A 17,977-nucleotide genomic window follows, 5' to 3' on the forward strand; every position below is an offset into this window, starting at 1 on the left:
TGGATTAATGTTTGTTGAATGTGTAATCAGTGTAGTGGCAAATACATATTTGTTCTGACTGCAGAAGAAAAAATGTTGGTACAAAACTATTATGGGGATGCTTCACTGTAAATTTTGTGCTGTTTGCTGTTTCTGTCCCTAAGATTAGCACCTGCAGCTAAACTATGTAGGATTAAAATTATAACTGCTATTAATTCTCCTATTTCTGAGTATAATCTGATAGCTATCTGAAAAAGACATTTTCCCCTATAGTATAATATTGTAAAATTAATCAGGTGTGTTATACCTGGGCTTTACATCTCCCTCTGAAACATCTGGTACTAGCCATTGCTGAAAGCAGTAGATCAGGCTAGATGGACAATTTGTCTGCTGCAATTTGTTTAGATGTATATCATTAGGTTTTAACTATTAAAATCTGATCACTGTGGGATATTTTCTACAAGTTCTAATTTTTATTTCCTTCCTCCCTCCACCTTTTAAGGAGCTTCCACCCAGAATTCCAATGCAGTGGAGCCCGAAAAGCAAGCTGACAACACAGTGAAAATGGCTGGGGTTATAGCTGGCCTTCTGATGTTTGTTATTATCCTCTTAGGAGCAATGCTCACCATCAAAAGGAGGTAAGTCTCTGCTTTGCTTCCATTGTAGAGGTACTGGCTGGGTCTGCTTGTATTTTACTAAAACTGTTACCTCAGTAGAGATAAAACTCTCCACTTGTGTTCGTGTGGTGGAAAGAATATGGGTAGTGGTGGTGGTGATTTATTTGTATCAACGTAGCACCTATGAACTAGGGCCCCATTGTGCTGGGCACTATACAAACTCAGAACAAAAAAGCAGTCCATGTCCCAAAGACAAGGGACAGCAGATGGAGACAGACATTTGGAAGAATACAGGGAAACAATGAGATAATATTGGTCAGCCTGACAGACAGTGGTCTCAGCCCATCAGCAGCTTAACCATTGCCAAGTGTTCTGGAGGCATCACGAGAAAAGAGTTTTGAGGAGGGCGTTGAAGGAGGATAGTGTGTTGTTTTTTTGGATATTTACGGGAAGCTCCTCCCAAATGAGGGACAGCATGGGAGAAAGCACAAAGTGGCTTGTTTGAAAAATTAACTGGGCAATCGATGCTGAAATCATGAGGCAGGAGTCAAGATCTCCAAAGGGACTGAGAAATGATAGGTAGGGCAGGAGCAGGCTATGGAAGGCCTTGAAAGTGAATACAAGTAGCTTATATTTGATGTGATAGAAAATGGGGAGCCAGTGGAAGGATGTAAAGAGAGGAGTGACATGGTCAAAGTGACAAACTAGGAAAATCTTTGCAGCACCATACTGAATGGATACCAGTGGGGCAAAGTTGCATTTATCAAGGCCAGAGAGAAAGATGCAAGATGATGACAGCATGGATAAAGAGTGTTAGCTGTGTGTGGATAGAAAAGGCCCTATGATAGAGATGTTATGCAAAAAGAATCAGCAAGATGTAGACATAGTCTAGGTGTTTGGACCTAGAGAGAGGGCTAAGCTGAAGAAGGCAGATAGAATGGAGGTACTGTCCACAACAATTGAGAAAGGAGGTAGCAGGGAGAGACAGTGGGGAGATTAGAAGGAAACAGGTTTGGAGGAGGAGATCTGTAAGTTGTCAGAATGGATATGGTAGTTGAATTTGCATTCGTGGATGACATTATCCAGAGATAAGGTGTGAAGAAAGAAGAGGACCAAGGACAGAGTCCTGTGGAATCTCCCACAGAAAACTGGTGGGAGGATGAGGACCCTCCAGAGGACACACTGGAATGATTATAGAGGTAGGGGAGAATCAGGAGAAGACTGAGTCCTGGAAGCCAGTGGAGGACAGGATTTCAAGAAGAGAAGCATAGTCAAGTGTGTTGAAGGTGGCTGACAGGTAAAGAAGTATGGGAACGGAGTACTGATTCCAAGTTTTGGCGAAGAAGATGTCATTAGAAACTGGTGAGAGTGGTTTCAGTGGAATGCTAGGGGTGGAGACCGGATTGGGAAGGTCTGGGACAGAACTAAAGGGTGAGGAACTTCAGAAAGTGATTATCGACAGCATGTTCAGTGATTTTAGCGACTAAAAGGGAGATGGGGCAAGTGTGGATCATTGGTGGTTTTTTGTGAGATGGGACAAAGTAAAGCATGTTTGTAGTGTGAGGGGAAAGAGCTAGAGAGAGTGAGAAATTAGAAAGAAGAGTAAGAATGTAGACAAGAATGGGCCCAGGGGCACTGGGACAAGTAAAGAGGTTAGAGGAGGAAAGCAGACAAGAAACGTTTTAGCTTTGAGATTTTGTCCCAGGGAGTTAGAGGGCTATGTGAATCCCACTACAATAGTAAATCTGGTGGAATTGTCTGGTTTTGACTTGTCTGTATGAAGGAGGCTCTTGTGGTTAGAACATGGACCTATAATCTGAAGTGCTGGGTTCCAGACCAGAGTCTGCAAGTCACTGCATAACCATGGGAAAGTCACTTTCCCTGTCTGAAAAAAAGGGTAACAATACCTCAAAGATATGTTGAGAGCTTATTTTGGAAAGCATTTTCAGATCCTCAGATGAATGATGCTATATTGTGCAAAGTAGTGTTATTAAAATGAAATTTGAGCTGTTTTGCAGTTTGGAATTTTACTCTGTTTTGTGCAATCTTTAAACTTGTCATTATTTTACAATTATCCTTCATTGTGCCTTTGGAGAGAGAGAAGATGTGATTTTGCAGATGCATGCGGCATTCCCATGTGATTTCTAAATGACTGGCTGTGAAACGTGGCAGAGATTTTAGAAGAAAATTACTTTATTTTATTTTATTTTAATTTTTTTTATGTGAGAGGGTGAGGATGCTGGAGTGGCTTATTCTAGGGTGATTTTTACCTCGCCGAGCGTGATGTGTTTGTGCTTGCTTAGAGACAGCCATTTCCCTTGGAATATGAGTTCAACTGGACAGAGCGTTAAAATCCTGCAGTGGGGAGAAGTGATTTCTGAGAGTTTGGTTTTGTTCATGTTTGGCTGAAACTGTTTAAAATTGTTGCTGCTGTGGATACAATCAAAGTTTTCAAGCAGTTCATTGTGTGTGACTGTGTGCTTTCTTTGTGAACTGTTGGTTCTCAAACTTTGAAATAGAGCATAGCTTCTAGCTGTTATCATCTTAAGAGTTCCTACCGTGTAATATACAGATATGATGCAGAAAACAGATAGGACACAGATCTGTTTCGTACCAAGGAGGGATTTTGCATGTGTTGGGGTTTTTTGACAGTTACTTTTCTGATGCTAACTCTACTTTTCAACATGATTGGTGCAGTCAGTTGTTGGCTGCGTACATGTTTATTCAGTGTGCTGTCCCAGCTCTGCTCAGATAACGGAGATAGCAGACCTTAATTAAACTACCTAATAAATTTACAGACTTGGTTTTTAGCAAAGGCACCTGGCTAGGTTTATTGTTGACGAAGCACAGTAACAGCATCTGGCAGACTACGAAGATATGTAGGCTCATGATAGTGGACACAGCTTAAGTAGTGGTGAGACTTTGCACTGCTCCCTATGCTGGCCAAATATACTCCCTTTGAGATACATTTTTATACCCCAATACAAACAAGTTAGTACTGCCCCTTTGACATAGTTAGTTACTGCTCCCTGACATGGCTAGTTATTACCCATTATTTTGTACATGTTGGTTTAATTAAAACATCTTTATTACATATTGTCATTATAACCTTATCTTTTAAAAAGGGTCAGCATGTTCCTGTTATCCGTGGGAAATGTTTTTGTACCATCCTTAATATCAAAATGCTATGGTACCTTAGTACTGGGATGTGTTTGCATAAGTACTCTGTAACTAGCACTTCTTAGGAATGTGTATTTCTGCAATATCAGCCCTGTTCTTGCCAAATTCTGTAAGGAGGTCCTGTCTCATACCAGGCCTCTAATACAAGGGCTTATGTCTCAGTCTCTCTTCCTACTACATTTCTGATCCTAGATGAAACCTGAGCTGCCTGATCCAACACAGCCTTAGTTAGACAGCTAGCATTTACATATTTGAGCAACCCCATTGACTTTGGTGGTCTATGAGCATGAGTGAGAACTACGCATGTGACTGAGGGGATGCAGGGTAAGGCACTCATTCCTAGACAGTATTAAAACTTTCCTTCAGCTTATTTGCCCCTTTTTGTAGTGCACACTGCTGAAAAGTCAAAGAAGGGCACACAAAGTATGCCCACAAAAATGCATGTTCATTCATTGCATCCGTTGACACATGCAAATAAAATAATACTTGAGCATATAAATTATCTGTTAATTATATCACTACTGAATGCCTTAAAAACTCATTAGCGAGACAAAGTGGATGATGTAATTTTTTTTGGACCAACTTCTGTTGGGGAGAGATACAAGCTTTGGAGCCACACAAAGCTCTCCTTCAGGTCTAGGAAAGGTGCTCTCAGCATCACAGTAAAATGCAAGGTGAGGCATACTGCTTGGTATAAGTAATTAGCACATATTCAAAAGGTCCATTAACACCTCTGTAGTCATAGGACAAAAAGAGGGGGTCAGTGGATTATAGATTATTGTAAGAAGAAGTGGGCTGTAGCCCATGAAAGTTTATGCTCAAATAGATTTGTTAGTCTCTAAGGTGCTACAAGTACTCCTTTTCTTTTTGCAGATACAGACTAATACGGCTGCTACTCTGAAATCCAGTATGTTTGTTCAGTCCATGCTTTTTAGTGTCCAGTAATGAATTTAAGTTCCCAGGCTCATCTTTTGAAAGTGTTGTGCAGGTTTCCTTCTGAGGCTGAGGACTAATAGGTCAGATATAGTGTGATTGCTTTGTGAATAGCATTCACCCGCTGGTGATGGGGTTGATTGGATTTGAACAGGGATCTGCCATAACTCAAGTGAGTGCCCTAACCACTGGGCTATGGGATATTCTGATGTGAAGCTCCCTCAGTCTCTTCTATTAAAGCTGTTGCACTTTGGATAAGTAATTCGAGTCATTGGAACAAGGGGACTGGATCCCAGCTCTCCCCATCTTGGGTGAGTGTTCTAACCACCAGGCTACAGAGTCATTCTCATGCTTGTGTGCGTGCATGTGCCCTCTCTCACTCTGAGTCATTCCTCTCACCCCACACCTTCTTGCTAAAACAGCAAAAGGCCAGTAAGTCTAAAGAGGATTTCTGGATCTGAATCATAAGATAATATAGACACCTTGCTGCAGCCCACACTTATGTATCTATATTTGTGTGTCTTAGTGCACACCCCTCTAGATGACATCTTCCACTGGCTAGCTTAGACAGCTCTCTGCTTAGCATGCTAGCTTTTGTTAATTGCAGTCTAAGGTGCTTATCTCTCCCCATTCGTTGAACAGGAGCTTAGGTGACTAACTCAGGCGTTGCGTATCGCAGTTATTTTACCAAATGCCTAAAAGTTAGGCAGTGTGACGCAGTACTGTCACAATGCCTAATTCTTTTTGTGCATCCCAGTCGTGGTTCCTTTCAGCATTGATAGCCTCTCTCATAATTCTGCTGACCTGTGGTGTTTTGTTATACGTCATATACGTTGCCGTGAAGAAAACAAACATACCTTTCTCCAATTTGTCCACATCTTTCCCAAAGTGTGATGCCCAGAACTGGACACGATACTCCAGAGGAGGTCTCATCGGTGCTAAGTAGAGTGGAAGAATTAATTCTCGTATTTTGCTTACAATGTTTGGGCTAATACATCCCAGAATGATGTTCGCTTTTTTAGCAACAGTATTCCATTATTAACTCTTATTTAGTTTGTGATTCACTATAAACCCCATATCCTTTTCCGCACTATTCCTTCCTAGGCAATCATTTCCCATTTTGTATACGTGCAATTGATTTATTCCTTCCTAAGTGTAGTACTTCACATTTGTCCTTATTGAATTTCATCCTATTTATTTCGGATCATTTCTCCGGTTTGTCAAGATCATATTGAATTCTAATACTGTCCTTCAGAGTGCTTGCCATCCCCCTCAGCGTGATATTGTCTGCAAACTTTATAAGTGTACTCCCTATTCCATTATCCAAATAATTTATGAAGATATTGTATAGAATTGGATCCAGGACTGATCCTTGCAGGACCCCACCCAATATGCCCTTCCAGCTTGACTCTGAACCATTGATAGCTACTCTCTGAGTATGGTTTTCCAACCAGTTGTGCACTCACTTTATCATAGGTTCATCCAGGCTATATTTCTCTAGTTTACTTACGAGAAGGTCATGTGATACAGTCTCAGAAGCCTTACTAAAGTCAAGATATATCACATCTACTGCTCCCCGCATCCACCAGACTCATTACCTTGTCAAATAAGGATATTAGGTTGGCGGGACATGATTTGTTCTTGACAAATCCATGTTGACTGTTACTATTATTGTTGTGAATTTGGTTGGCGTGGAAGGTTTGCAGCTCTGTGTCTCCAGTGATTTCTTCCTAAAACTGTTGCCCCCAAGGATATAACAGTTATCACCTTATTATCTTCTAGATGTTTGCAGATTGACTAATTATTTGCTCATTATGTTCCTGGTACTGAAGTTAAGATGACTGGTCTATAATTCCCTGGGTTGTCCTTGTTCCCTTTGTATATATAGGTACTATATTTGACCTTTTCCAGTCCTCTGGGATCTCATCCATCCTTCACAAATTCTCAAAGATAATCATTAATGGCTCAGAGATCTCTTCAGTCTGTTCCTTAGGTATTCTAGGATTTGTTTAATCAGACCTGCAGGCATGCTCACAAATAGGTTCCACAGATTAGGATCTCTCCATCATTAACCCTTCAGTCTTTTTTCTGGTCCCTTTCTTGGTCCTAACTTTGTGCCATTTCTTATGCTGTTCCTTGTGCTTGGTAGAGGCTCACATATCTTTGTTTTCCAACCACCTCTATCTCTTTTGTCAACTCCCTCTGTAAAATCCACTTGGTCCGTGAAGTTTTCCTGCATTGGTCCACTCTTTGGTCTGCATATTTTTAAAAAAATCCATGCTGGATTCTTACTCACTGCTGATCTGACCTGTCACTCTTCTCCAGCTCCCAACACAAGAGTTTGAGAATATAATTATAGAGGATTATCGGAAGTGAAATTGCAGGGAGGTAATTTTATTTCTTCAAAGAAACTGAGCCAGATTCTTAGCTTGTGTAAATCAGCTTGCATCCATCACCATCACTGATCGCAGTGGAGCTGTGCTGATCTACACCATCTGTGGATTTGGTCCATCATCGCTGTGTAATCCTCGCTCTTGAATTGTAAACTGGAAAGCCAGCAAAAGGCTAGGTGACCAAGGAGTAAGAATCCTAAGAAGCAGAGGTAAGTAATTGGTTGCATACAAGTTAGATTCTAAGCTTTTTTGAAGCAGAAATTGTCATCAATTTTGTTTTGTAAAGTGCTTATGCGTGGTTACTACACCATATAAATAATAATTCCTTAGTGACCAGGAGGAAACTCAGGGGCTACTTTATAGAGTTAACAGGTTATTTATGTGGTATATATATACAGTCACTGGATTATTGTCCTTTTTCACATCCTTTTAGTTGAGGTGAGAAGAGTAGGCAATGTTCGGACCCATACCTGTGTGACAGGTTGGACCCCTTGGGAAGCCACCTGAGGTGCTGAAGATACCAGTGAGTCTACCTGTTCTGCCAGCATGGGCCCCCTTTACTCTCTTAAAACCTCCTCTAACACACACACAGGCAGGGCCACATCCAGCTGCAGATCAGCTCTGGGAAGACTCAGCAGAAGGGACTTGCTCCAGCACTCAGATGTCCACCTCCCTTGGAGTACAGACGCAAAGGTATATTATGAAATTCGCCTCTTCCCTCAGTGTGGAAGGGAGATGTGCACACTTCTTGCCCACCCACCAGTTAGAAATTGCATAAACTGGGTTATATTGTAAACCAGAAATAAATTTATTAACTATAATAGGTTCATTTTAAGTAGTTAAGGAGGAAGCAGACAGAACAAGGCAGATTACTAAGAAAATAAAACGGAGCACACAAACTAAACTTAATACACTAAAGAAACTGGTTATATGGAAAGCCTCACCCTAAATTTGATTTTAATAATCTTCTTCATAGGCCAGATGTCCTCCTAGCCTGGGCCCAGTTCTTTCCCTCAGTTCAGTCTTAGTTGTTTCCGGCAGTCATCTTTGGTGGGGTAGCAGGGGAGAACTGACGACCTGGATTACCTCACTCTCACCCTTACATAGGATTTACATAAGGCAGGGATCCTTTGTTTCCTAGTCTGACCTCCCTCCTCTCCCCCCTCACCCCAGCTTCTCATGGAAAAGTACAGAATTCAAGATGGGTTCCAATTTCAGGTGACATGGTTAAATACCTCTGTAGGGCCCTTGCAGCCATTCTTCACAGGCTGACTCACAGGTTCACAGGAAGACTAAGCTCTTTTACAGTCTATTGGCCTTGTTGATGGGCCATCCGCCCTGTCTGGCTTTTCCATTGTTGTACCTGAAGTGTTAAAGTGAGTGTCACCCAAAGTAGCATAGTTGAACTACAGATACATAGTCAATATTCCTAATTTCAGATACAGAAATGATACATGCATACAAATAGGACAATCGCATTCAGTAAATCATAACCTTTCCAATGATATCTCACATTAGCCATCTTGCATAAAGTATATCTCAGTTATGTCCTATTCATATCATAAGAATATTTTCATAAGGAATATGGAATGACATATCACAGGCTGGTCCATACCTAGAGCCTTGTGCAGATACAAAGTTTGTGTTTGCGTCCAATCCTCAGAAATGGTCTGTGGATGCAGATATCCATGGATATAAAGAGGATATCCACAAATTTTCATGGCTCTATTTATACCCTTCTGAGATCTGATTTGGTGATATTTCAGCTATCATGAATGGTGAAATTCTTGCAAGGTGAGCTGTTCTTGTGAGATTTCCACCATTTCATTCTGAAACTTTGCAAGAACAGTGACCACATTCAAATTAGGTGCAGAATCAAAAAACTAGCCACAATATAGGAATAGATGGGGGATTAGAATCTGAACCTTCTGGAAATTTAAAGGGAGTAGAAACTGACGTTTCAGTTTCAGGTCACCTCTGCTTCCTAGAGCTTGGAAATGAAACATCTTTCTCTACTCATTTTCCCCCTTTTGGCTGCATGCAAATGAAATCGTTGTGTTCTGTTTTCCCCTGTGTACCTCTTTGGGTGTGCACCATCATCAACAATGTTGTGAGCCAGCCAGGGTGGGCATAATTCTCTGAGAACAATTGGCTAGTGTATAGCTGACTCTTTTCTCCTTTTAGAGGCAAGAAGAGTGTACAAAAGTGTTTTGGAGCTGCTAGTGTACTTTGATCTTCCTTCAAACACACCTCTTGTATCAGTTCTGGACTTCTTTTGAATGGACACATCCAGTCATGTCAAACTGAGGTTGAGAGTGGGAGTTCATGTGGGCAAGTGTCCATTAGAGATGGCATTGAACCTACCCAACAAATTTCACTTGTAAACTAAGGCAGATTGGGACCAGATCTTGTTATGGGAAACACCATCCGGGGCCATAGATTGATATGAATATCTTGTGATGTGTGGCTTAAAAAAACAGCAGCACATCACACACACACACCACTGGCTGCATAAGTCCTTTCATAACAGATTTGTTCTCTCGTTGTACAAACAAAAACACAAGCAGCTTAACCTCTTTGAATTCAAACCTACTTAAAGGAATCATCTCAGCCTGCAGAGGCAATTGTACAAGATAGTCTTGTCTTTCTAGGCAATGATGCAGAAAATAAGTTATTTAATTAGACAAACTTGAGGCACTGCCTTCACGTGGAGCTGGAAGATACCACAGTAACATCTATTTGTGGCTCAGGGTATTATAGGTAATCAGTAATAGACACAATCAATCTGATTTTTTCTGAATGAAGTATTTTGTTAACCGGTGTACAGAGTTGAAGGATGAAGAGAGATTGAGAACCCCGCACTGCCAAAACAAGTACACCTGAATTGTCAAAAGTTACTCCTGGTTCTTATAAACACCCTCAAATTAGGATGCTTCTCTGAACCTTATCTACATAGACTTGGACAAAGACCTTGGCCTTCAGTTTGGTTTGGATGTGTTCAAACCCTTTTAGTCTGGCAAATGTGTGAAGCTACCAAACTTGTCTGCATGACTCAGTTAAATACCCGTTTTTGAAGTTGAATAACCATACCAAACAGCTTGAGTTTTTTTCTATAGGGAAAAAATGAATGGTGGGCTTACATGTGTCAAATTAACTCCACAGTCACCCAGGACCAGCTAACATGTTTTTAAATAGGACTGTCTTTGCCTACACTAGATACACTAGATACTAACATTTAGTTTGCAGCAAGCTGGGGTGTGACTATAACCCACAGTTGCCTGCTGCATACACACTACCCATGTGGATCCTGCTCACGCACATAAACACTTAGTTAATGCACTTTTATCTCATCCTCTTTGAAACCAGAGTAGATCTTTGTCTTTGTCTACACAAGTACTTCAAAACATACTCATTTAAGCCCACTCATTTTTTTCCCGATGTTGACAAACATCTAGTGTGGGGGAGTCCGAACTTCAAAATACAGAATGCCAACATCTGATCCTTTCCCAATATTCTATAGAAGACAGTGTGTTCACTTGTGATATTAGTTGAATATTACCTAACATAAAAAGTATAATAAAATAATATGGTTGGTTACTAAATGCTTCTTGAAGCCAGAAAGGCTTTGGTGTAACTTTTTATTGTGCAGGTACTTTTTCACTGTTTTGGGCCCCTTAATAGTTTGGATGTTGGCTAGTTCTTATTTTATCTTAGTAGTTCTAACGCCTCCAAAATTGTGACTTACATTTCCCTAGAGTGTCAAAAATGTGATGCTCTTCAGTGTTACATGTTTGTGAGGACAGAGCCTCTAGTGACTCCTGGAAGTGTGAGACTGAATAAATAGGATCAGACAGCCTGTTGCTGTCTACTGTAAATAAGTTCCTCAAAGACTTCTTGCGGCAAAATTAAGGTGGGAGGGGGGCTATAAATCTGGAATTAGTTCCTTTTAAGAAAATTAGCTCTTTATTCTGGATTAAGGTTGAAATCTGAAACTAATTAATTAAAACCCAACTGCCTGTTACAATGTGACAAAGACTTGGGTCACAGGAAGGAGCTGCTCAGTGAGTACTTGTACGTTCAGTGGTGAAATACCCATCTCCCCTTCTGTATCGGTATTAAAGAAAGACATTCTGTGTCTATTATAGGTGAGGCTGGTAGCAGTGCCTATAATTAAGATTGCCTGAAACTTCCCATTATAAGACCCTGTTTCCAGTTGCTTATAACTTTGCCAAGCTTTAACTATGTGGCTGAAATTTTCCATGTCAGCTGTCTGCCTCAGGCTGAATTTTTTGGGAAAATTTAAGACAAAATGGTACAGCCATTTCCAAGAATTATAGGGAGAAAATATGTTGTTTTGCCAATGTTAAATTGTGGTGACCCTTTTTTTGAAAATGTCTAGCATCCCTATACTTGACGTCCCCGTGAAAATCCACACAAATTTGGCCAAGTTATAATTCCTTGGAAAATCATTTTACCCATGCTTAGCAGAGATTTTCTAGGGCTTTACTGTTTAAAAATTCCATCCACACTGAGCATGCTCCAGTCTGGACGAGCAGAACTGTCCTTTCAATTACTGCTCTGAGCTACTGCAGGCCTTGCTGGGTCTGGGTTCAGGCACCAGAACTGAAAGCAGTGCTATCATCTCTCCTGAGCTCTAAATGCCCCTGCCCCCCATGCTTAACTCAGGCAGCATGGAAGAGAAATTTCTCTGATTTGAATGCAGATGGGACAGGAGACGGACCACTCAGGGTGGGGAGTAGATTGAAACAAGAAGCCGGGACGCGGGTGGGGAGGGGGAGAAGACTGGGAATGCTAGCTGCCACTAGGAGGAAAATGGATTGGGAATTGAGGTGGGAGAGATTGGGAGTGGCTGGCCAAGAAGGCTGGGACTAGGAGCAAGAGACAGAAAGCACCATTCTCTCTCTCTCTCTCTCTCTCTCTCTCTGTGATATTACCTATATAGAGATGGTAAATATGGCTATATCTAGTCCCTAAGAAACACAGACTATGGGATACGCTCCGTTTCAGCTGTCTGACTTTCACTATCGAATGGTTAGGCCAGTCAACAGCATAACTAAAAGTCTGACCTGACTCCTTCCACCTCCATCTCTGGAGCCAGATGTTCTGCAGTAGGAAGCAGGGATATAGCATTGCAAAAAGCCCCAAAACCCAGTTCAAGTTAGTCACCATGTTTCAGTGTCTGGATTTAGGTAGTTAAGAGGTCAGCTGTACTGGATGTTTAAAAGGAAATCCTTGACTGCATTAGATTGGGCTTTACAGAAAATAATTGTGGTTACGTCCTCAGTAGGTAAGAAGAAGAGACTGAGCAAATGACTTATGGAGAAACTTCTGCACATGAATAAAAACAAAAGGCACCTCCTTGGATTCCAGCGCTTTTTTGTAATCTTTGGGGAACTTTAAGTTATTCTCCACCTTTCCTAGACCCTGGCTTTTAGAGAGTCACTATGATGATATTAAAAGAAAAAAGAGTTTGGGAGTCCTAGAGATGTGTGGAATGTAGCCAGCCTCAAGCATGCAAAAAATTAATCAAGCCTTCAAAAATCATTAGGTGGGCTTAAAACTAATGGGCCTTTAAAAAAAAAAAATTCTGCCTTCTGGTTTGTCCCGCAACCTTCAGGGCTGGAAACTTCTTTTTTCTTTTAATGAAAGATGCAGTTCTCATGAAATCACACAACTTCAGAAGCTGGGACTTCAAGAAAAACACAAAATATGGCAAGAGTCACAATTAAAATCGCTAGAATTGGCAACACTGTGAAAATCACTGTGCATTTCACTTTTTGGAATATTGCTTTTGGCTTGCATCTACATGGGTTCTCACTTCCCAAATCTCTCCTCATAAGAACATAATGGTCATACTGGGTCAGACTAATGATCTATCTTGCCCAGTATCCTGTCTCTGACAATGGCCCAGAGCTTCAAGGGGAGTTTACAGAGCAGGGCAGTTATGGAGTGATCCATCCCTGTCTTCCCCTCCTGGCTTCTGGCAGTCAGAGGTTTGGAGTTGCCCGGAGCAGGGGTTGTATCTCTAACCATCTTGGTGAAGCCAGTTCTACTTTTAGCCATCACAACATCTCATGGCAACACGTTCCACAGGTTAGTTGTGCGTTATGTGAAAAAGTATTTCCTCTTGTTTGTATTAAACCTGCTGTCTATTAATTTCATTGGGTGACCCCTGGGTTTTGTATTGTGGCAAAGGGTAAATAAACCTTCTCTATTCACTTTTTCCACATTATTCATGATTTAATAGACTTCTATCATATTCCCTTTAGTCATCTCTCTTCTAAACTGAACAACCCTAATCTTTTTACTTTTTTTTTAAATCGTTCCATGCCCTTGATTATCTTTGTTGCCCTCCTCTGAACTTTTTCCAGTTCACTATGTCCTTTCAGAGATGGGTAGGGCCCTACCAAATTCACGGGCCATTTTGATCAATTTCACAGGCAGAGGGTTTTTAAATTGGCCAATTTCACATTTTCAGCTGTTTACATCTGAAATTTCAGTGTTCTAACCATGGAGGTCCCAACCCAGAGGTGGATTTGATCTCACCACCACCCCACCCCAGCTGCCATGCAAGGGAAGGATAAGTCCTGTCCTCTCCCAGTCCAGCAGGGGCTCACAGCTAGGAGCCTCCCTAGCCTGGGCACTCCCAGGAGCAGGGGGATATCAGATCTACCTCCACAAATCTCCTCCAGCTGCAGAAACCTTGGAGGCTGGAGCTTTCTGCAGCAGGGGGAGGCACTGGGAGGTGGGTCTGATCTCCCCCTGAGAGCGAGGGTGCAGGGGAAGGACAAGGCCTCTCTCTCACCAGCTCAGCTGGGACTTGCAGCTAGAAGCCCCCTGACTAGGGTGCTCATAGCAGCAAGGAGGAGATCAGATTTCATAGGGAAGGGCTTATTTCATGGGCCGTGACATATTTTTCACAATCATGAAATTGGTAGGGCCCTAGAGGTGGGACAACCAGAACAGAACACAGTATTCAAGGTGTGGGCACACCATGGATTAATGTAATGGTATTGTGATATTTGCAGTCCTATTTTCTATCCCTTTCCTAATAGTTCCTACCATTCAGGTAGCATTTTTGATTACTGCTTCCCACTGAGCTAAAGTTTTCAGAGAACTATCCACAGTGACTCCCAGAACTCTTTCTTGAATGGTAACAGCTAATTTAGATCTCTTCATTATATATGTGTAGTTGGGATTATTTTTTTCAGTGTGCATTACTTTGCATTTATCAATCTCGAATTTCACCTGACATTTTGTTGTCCAGTCACCCAGTTTTGTGAGATCTCCCATAGCTCTTCATAGTCAGCTTTGGACTTAACTATCTTGAATAATTTTGTATCATCTGCAAACTTTTCTACTTTACTGTATCTTTTAAACAAAACCTTCCCTGTTATCCCATGACTGCTTAGTTTCCTCAAGAGCCCTTGCTAAGGGACCTTCTCAAAGGCTTTCTAAAAATCCAAGTACACTATATCAGTTTGGTCACCCTTATTCTTATGCTTGTTGACATCCTCAAATAATTCTAATAGCTTGGTGAGGCATGACTTCCCTTTACAAAAGCCATGCTGACTTTTCCCCAACAAATCATGTTTGTGTCTGATAATTCTCAAGATTCTCTTTGATGTTAGGTTCAAATGAACTCAGAATCTCATAATGAAACTCAGTGAAAATGGCTACATTGTCAAAATCGTGTGGAACCCTGAATTTCATGTGATTTCCTAAATGAGGCCAGATGCGCTTAGCTATGCATTCCAGAGTCACTCGAAAGGTTTGGGAAGCTTTGGGATTCTGGCCTGCATTTTAAGTTTTTAACAAGATCCATTATGAGGCAAAACATGTAGTTTCAATGTAATAATTTTGCACATCTGTAATTAGCTGTACTTCCCCTGAGGAAATCTCTTTGTAGGCAGCAAATTGTACATGAGTGAGAAAATGAAGCAGATCATATTTGCAACAAGAAAAGGAATACCAAATGCATGTGTGATGGTATGCCCAATCTCTGAGCACCAATTACTGTGACTGCATACACAAAATGGGTAATTGTGTATGCAAATGTGACAAATTAACCATGTATATGCCCAGCTACTAGGTTTCCATGTGAAGTCATGGTAATTGCATGTGCAGATTAAACATACAATTGTACTTTAATGTCACATGTCTACATTTGGAAAGTCTGTGACAGGATGGGTAGTGGCCGAAACAACAAAGGTAAAGTTGTAGAGTAAGTTGAAGTTTGTGTTCTTTCATCCCTCCTTTTCTGTTGTGACTCAGCTTGTCACGTGTGATGATCAACATTTCATGTTTGTCAAGATGCAGTACAGTACTTTGTGTTGCGGTACATTGTGCCATATCTTGTGGCGTAACCTATGATAAGAAGCTCTTTGCTTCCCTAGTGTTCTCCAGTGGGGAAAACCCCATGCACTATGCTATACATGTTTGCCATAACATATTCCCTTGTGATACAATGTATCAAAATCTTCTGAAGCCTATCATAGAGAATTTGTAATAGGAAATCCTTAGCAATTATCCATAGTTAATTAGTGACATAAAACATTTAATGAGTAACCATCTATCCACCATCCTTTTGTGCTACCTGAATCAATAAGCAATTCAGAGTTTCATGAGACTTGATTATTCAATGCTTTGTTTATTCAGACATGTAGATATCGAAAAGATGCACAATATTTACTCATCTCATTCTATTTCATATAATATTTAGCTTTTATAAAATGCTTTTCATCCAAAGATCTCAAAGTACTTTACACAGATGGGTAAGTATCTTCATCCACATTTTTCAGATGGGGAAATTGAGTCACAGAAAAATGAACTGAGTTGTCCAAGGGGACACAGAAAGTCAGCAGCAGAACTGGGAACAGAGCCCAAATCTCCTGACCCCAAATCCAGCATGCTATCCAGTGGGCCATGATGTTTCTCAGGAAAAACTTGGGAAAAGAAGCAAGTAACTCAGTATAAGTGCTGGCACTGAAATACTGTGTACTTTTCAAATAAAGAAGATTTCATATAAGTCTAATTATGGTTTTTTTTTCTTCTTCCCCCTTTTGGACATTTTCTTCATCTGACTGCCCATCAATGTTTAGAAGAAATGCATATTCCTACTCCTATTACTTGTAAGTACCTAGCTGGAGATGACTTTTCTTGAGCATGCTCATTATATTGGTACTGGGGGTAGGGTGGGGTGTTCATGTGGTTTTCTCCTTTTTCAGTTGGGTTGGTTTTTTTACCATTTCACTGATCTTTGTTCTTCAGATAGCCTGCATTTTTATTTCTTCATTTTCATACTATTTTTTCATTGTTTCACGCATTGTACTTACACCTGTCTCTTCAGAACAAGTAAGTGTGTGCACAGAAATGTCCGTTTACAATTGCAATGCTCTAAATGCAGGTGTGCAAGCGGAGAGACCTACATTGCCTCCGTTTTGATAGTTCAGTCCTCTGTATCCAGATTCTTTGAAATTCACATCTAAGAACTGTTGGTTGGAATTGCTTTGTCTTGGGGACAAACTACTTTAAAATATAATCAATTTCCAAGGGGGCCTCCCCTTGTCTTTGTTTACATTTCCGATTTAGGGTATCAGAGTCAGACTTTAAACCAGTAAATATTCCAATCTTAGGCCAGACCTGTAACATGCTGGTTTCCAGTCTAGATCATTTGATGTTTACATGGTTCAGATTTTTGATCCAAGCGTGCTGCTCAGCCCCAGCGACTACAGTGTACATTGAAGTCAGTTGTTTATGCTAGTGAAAATGGTTCATGCACAGGTGCCACACATCCAGGAAATGCCTGTGTGGCAGTTATTGGGTATGTCAAAGGAATCTCACTTGCAAAAACTATTTGCCTTCTTTGACTTCAGTGAGAGTTAGTTTCTTTGATACATGAGCTGACTTTGACCCTAAGGGGCTAAATTCTGCTCTTGGATATTTAGGTGTAAATCCAGAGTAAGAAAATGGACTCTAAAGCTAATTCAGATGCACACAGGTGTAACTGAGAATAGAATTTGATCCAAAGCATTAAGAATTATGGGCATGGGGGGGGCTGCTTTATCTTACAACTTCCAGCTAGTTTTAGTCTTTGCTACAGCCCCTCCTTTTCACCAGGTAAGTTACTCATTTAGCATACCTTTAGAATGTCAGAAAAGCACAGGTTGCACTGTTTTGCTGCTTTCACCTATTTATACCCGATTTATGATCAACAGACACCACTGCCTATGAATTTGGCCCATGGACTTCAATGAAAGCTGTACCCTCTTACTCCAGACTATATATGACAGAAATTTGTCCATTTCATAAACTGAGTTTTACATATTCAGAAATCATATCAGGGATGTGTTCAGAAACAGGGGAAGTATCAAGCACAGCTGCTGGAACAGCCCCTTGGGCCCATGGTAGCTGGCACAATTTAGAGCAACCTCAAGGTTGCCCTAACTTGCAGCAAGGGCAGAAACAGGCATCAGGAAACTGCAAAGGTAGCTTAGTCCCTGCCCCTGCACCCTCAATTTTCAGCTCCACCAAACAGAGCTTGATGATATCTGAGGATTAAACCTCACATATTAATGTATGATTGACAGTGTGGCACACAGGAGGTGGGAAGAGAAGTTAGGCTTCTCTCATCCGCAACTTAAATCTTAGAATAGTAGGAATGGCTTGAAGCATCATAGACTAACAAGTCAGCATAGACAGCTATGTATTAGTCTCCCTTTTGGGGCTTCAGATCCCCTGAATTTCACTTTTGGTTCAAAATGAAACTTGGCCAAAACAAGGTGGTCTTGTTGTTAGTCACCATCATTATTTGAACCGTGCAAAGGGCTTGGAAGATACTTTATAGAAAAAGGT

At 41.0% G+C, this 17,977-nt stretch overlaps 1 protein-coding gene across 5 annotated transcripts in view; it reads left to right on the forward strand.

Annotated features, from left to right (window-relative positions):
- The window catches only part of PTPRT (protein tyrosine phosphatase receptor type T), a 715,857-nt gene that overhangs the window by 609,127 nt on the left and 88,753 nt on the right, over positions 1 to 17,977 (forward strand). For 4 of the 5 annotated variants that reach the window (XM_075072298.1, XM_075072299.1, XM_075072301.1 and 1 more), the window contains exons 14-15: positions 482 to 617; positions 16,225 to 16,254. In XM_075072298.1, the coding sequence (XP_074928399.1) occupies positions 482 to 617; positions 16,225 to 16,254 (166 nt within the window). The remainder of the gene's footprint in view (positions 1 to 481; positions 618 to 16,224; positions 16,255 to 17,977) is intronic. The other variant, XM_075072300.1, reaches the window with a different exon arrangement.

The sequence above is a fragment of the Chelonoidis abingdonii genome, chromosome 14 (assembly GCF_003597395.2).
Source record: "Chelonoidis abingdonii isolate Lonesome George chromosome 14, CheloAbing_2.0, whole genome shotgun sequence".
NCBI classification, from domain to species: domain Eukaryota; kingdom Metazoa; phylum Chordata; order Testudines; family Testudinidae; genus Chelonoidis; species Chelonoidis abingdonii.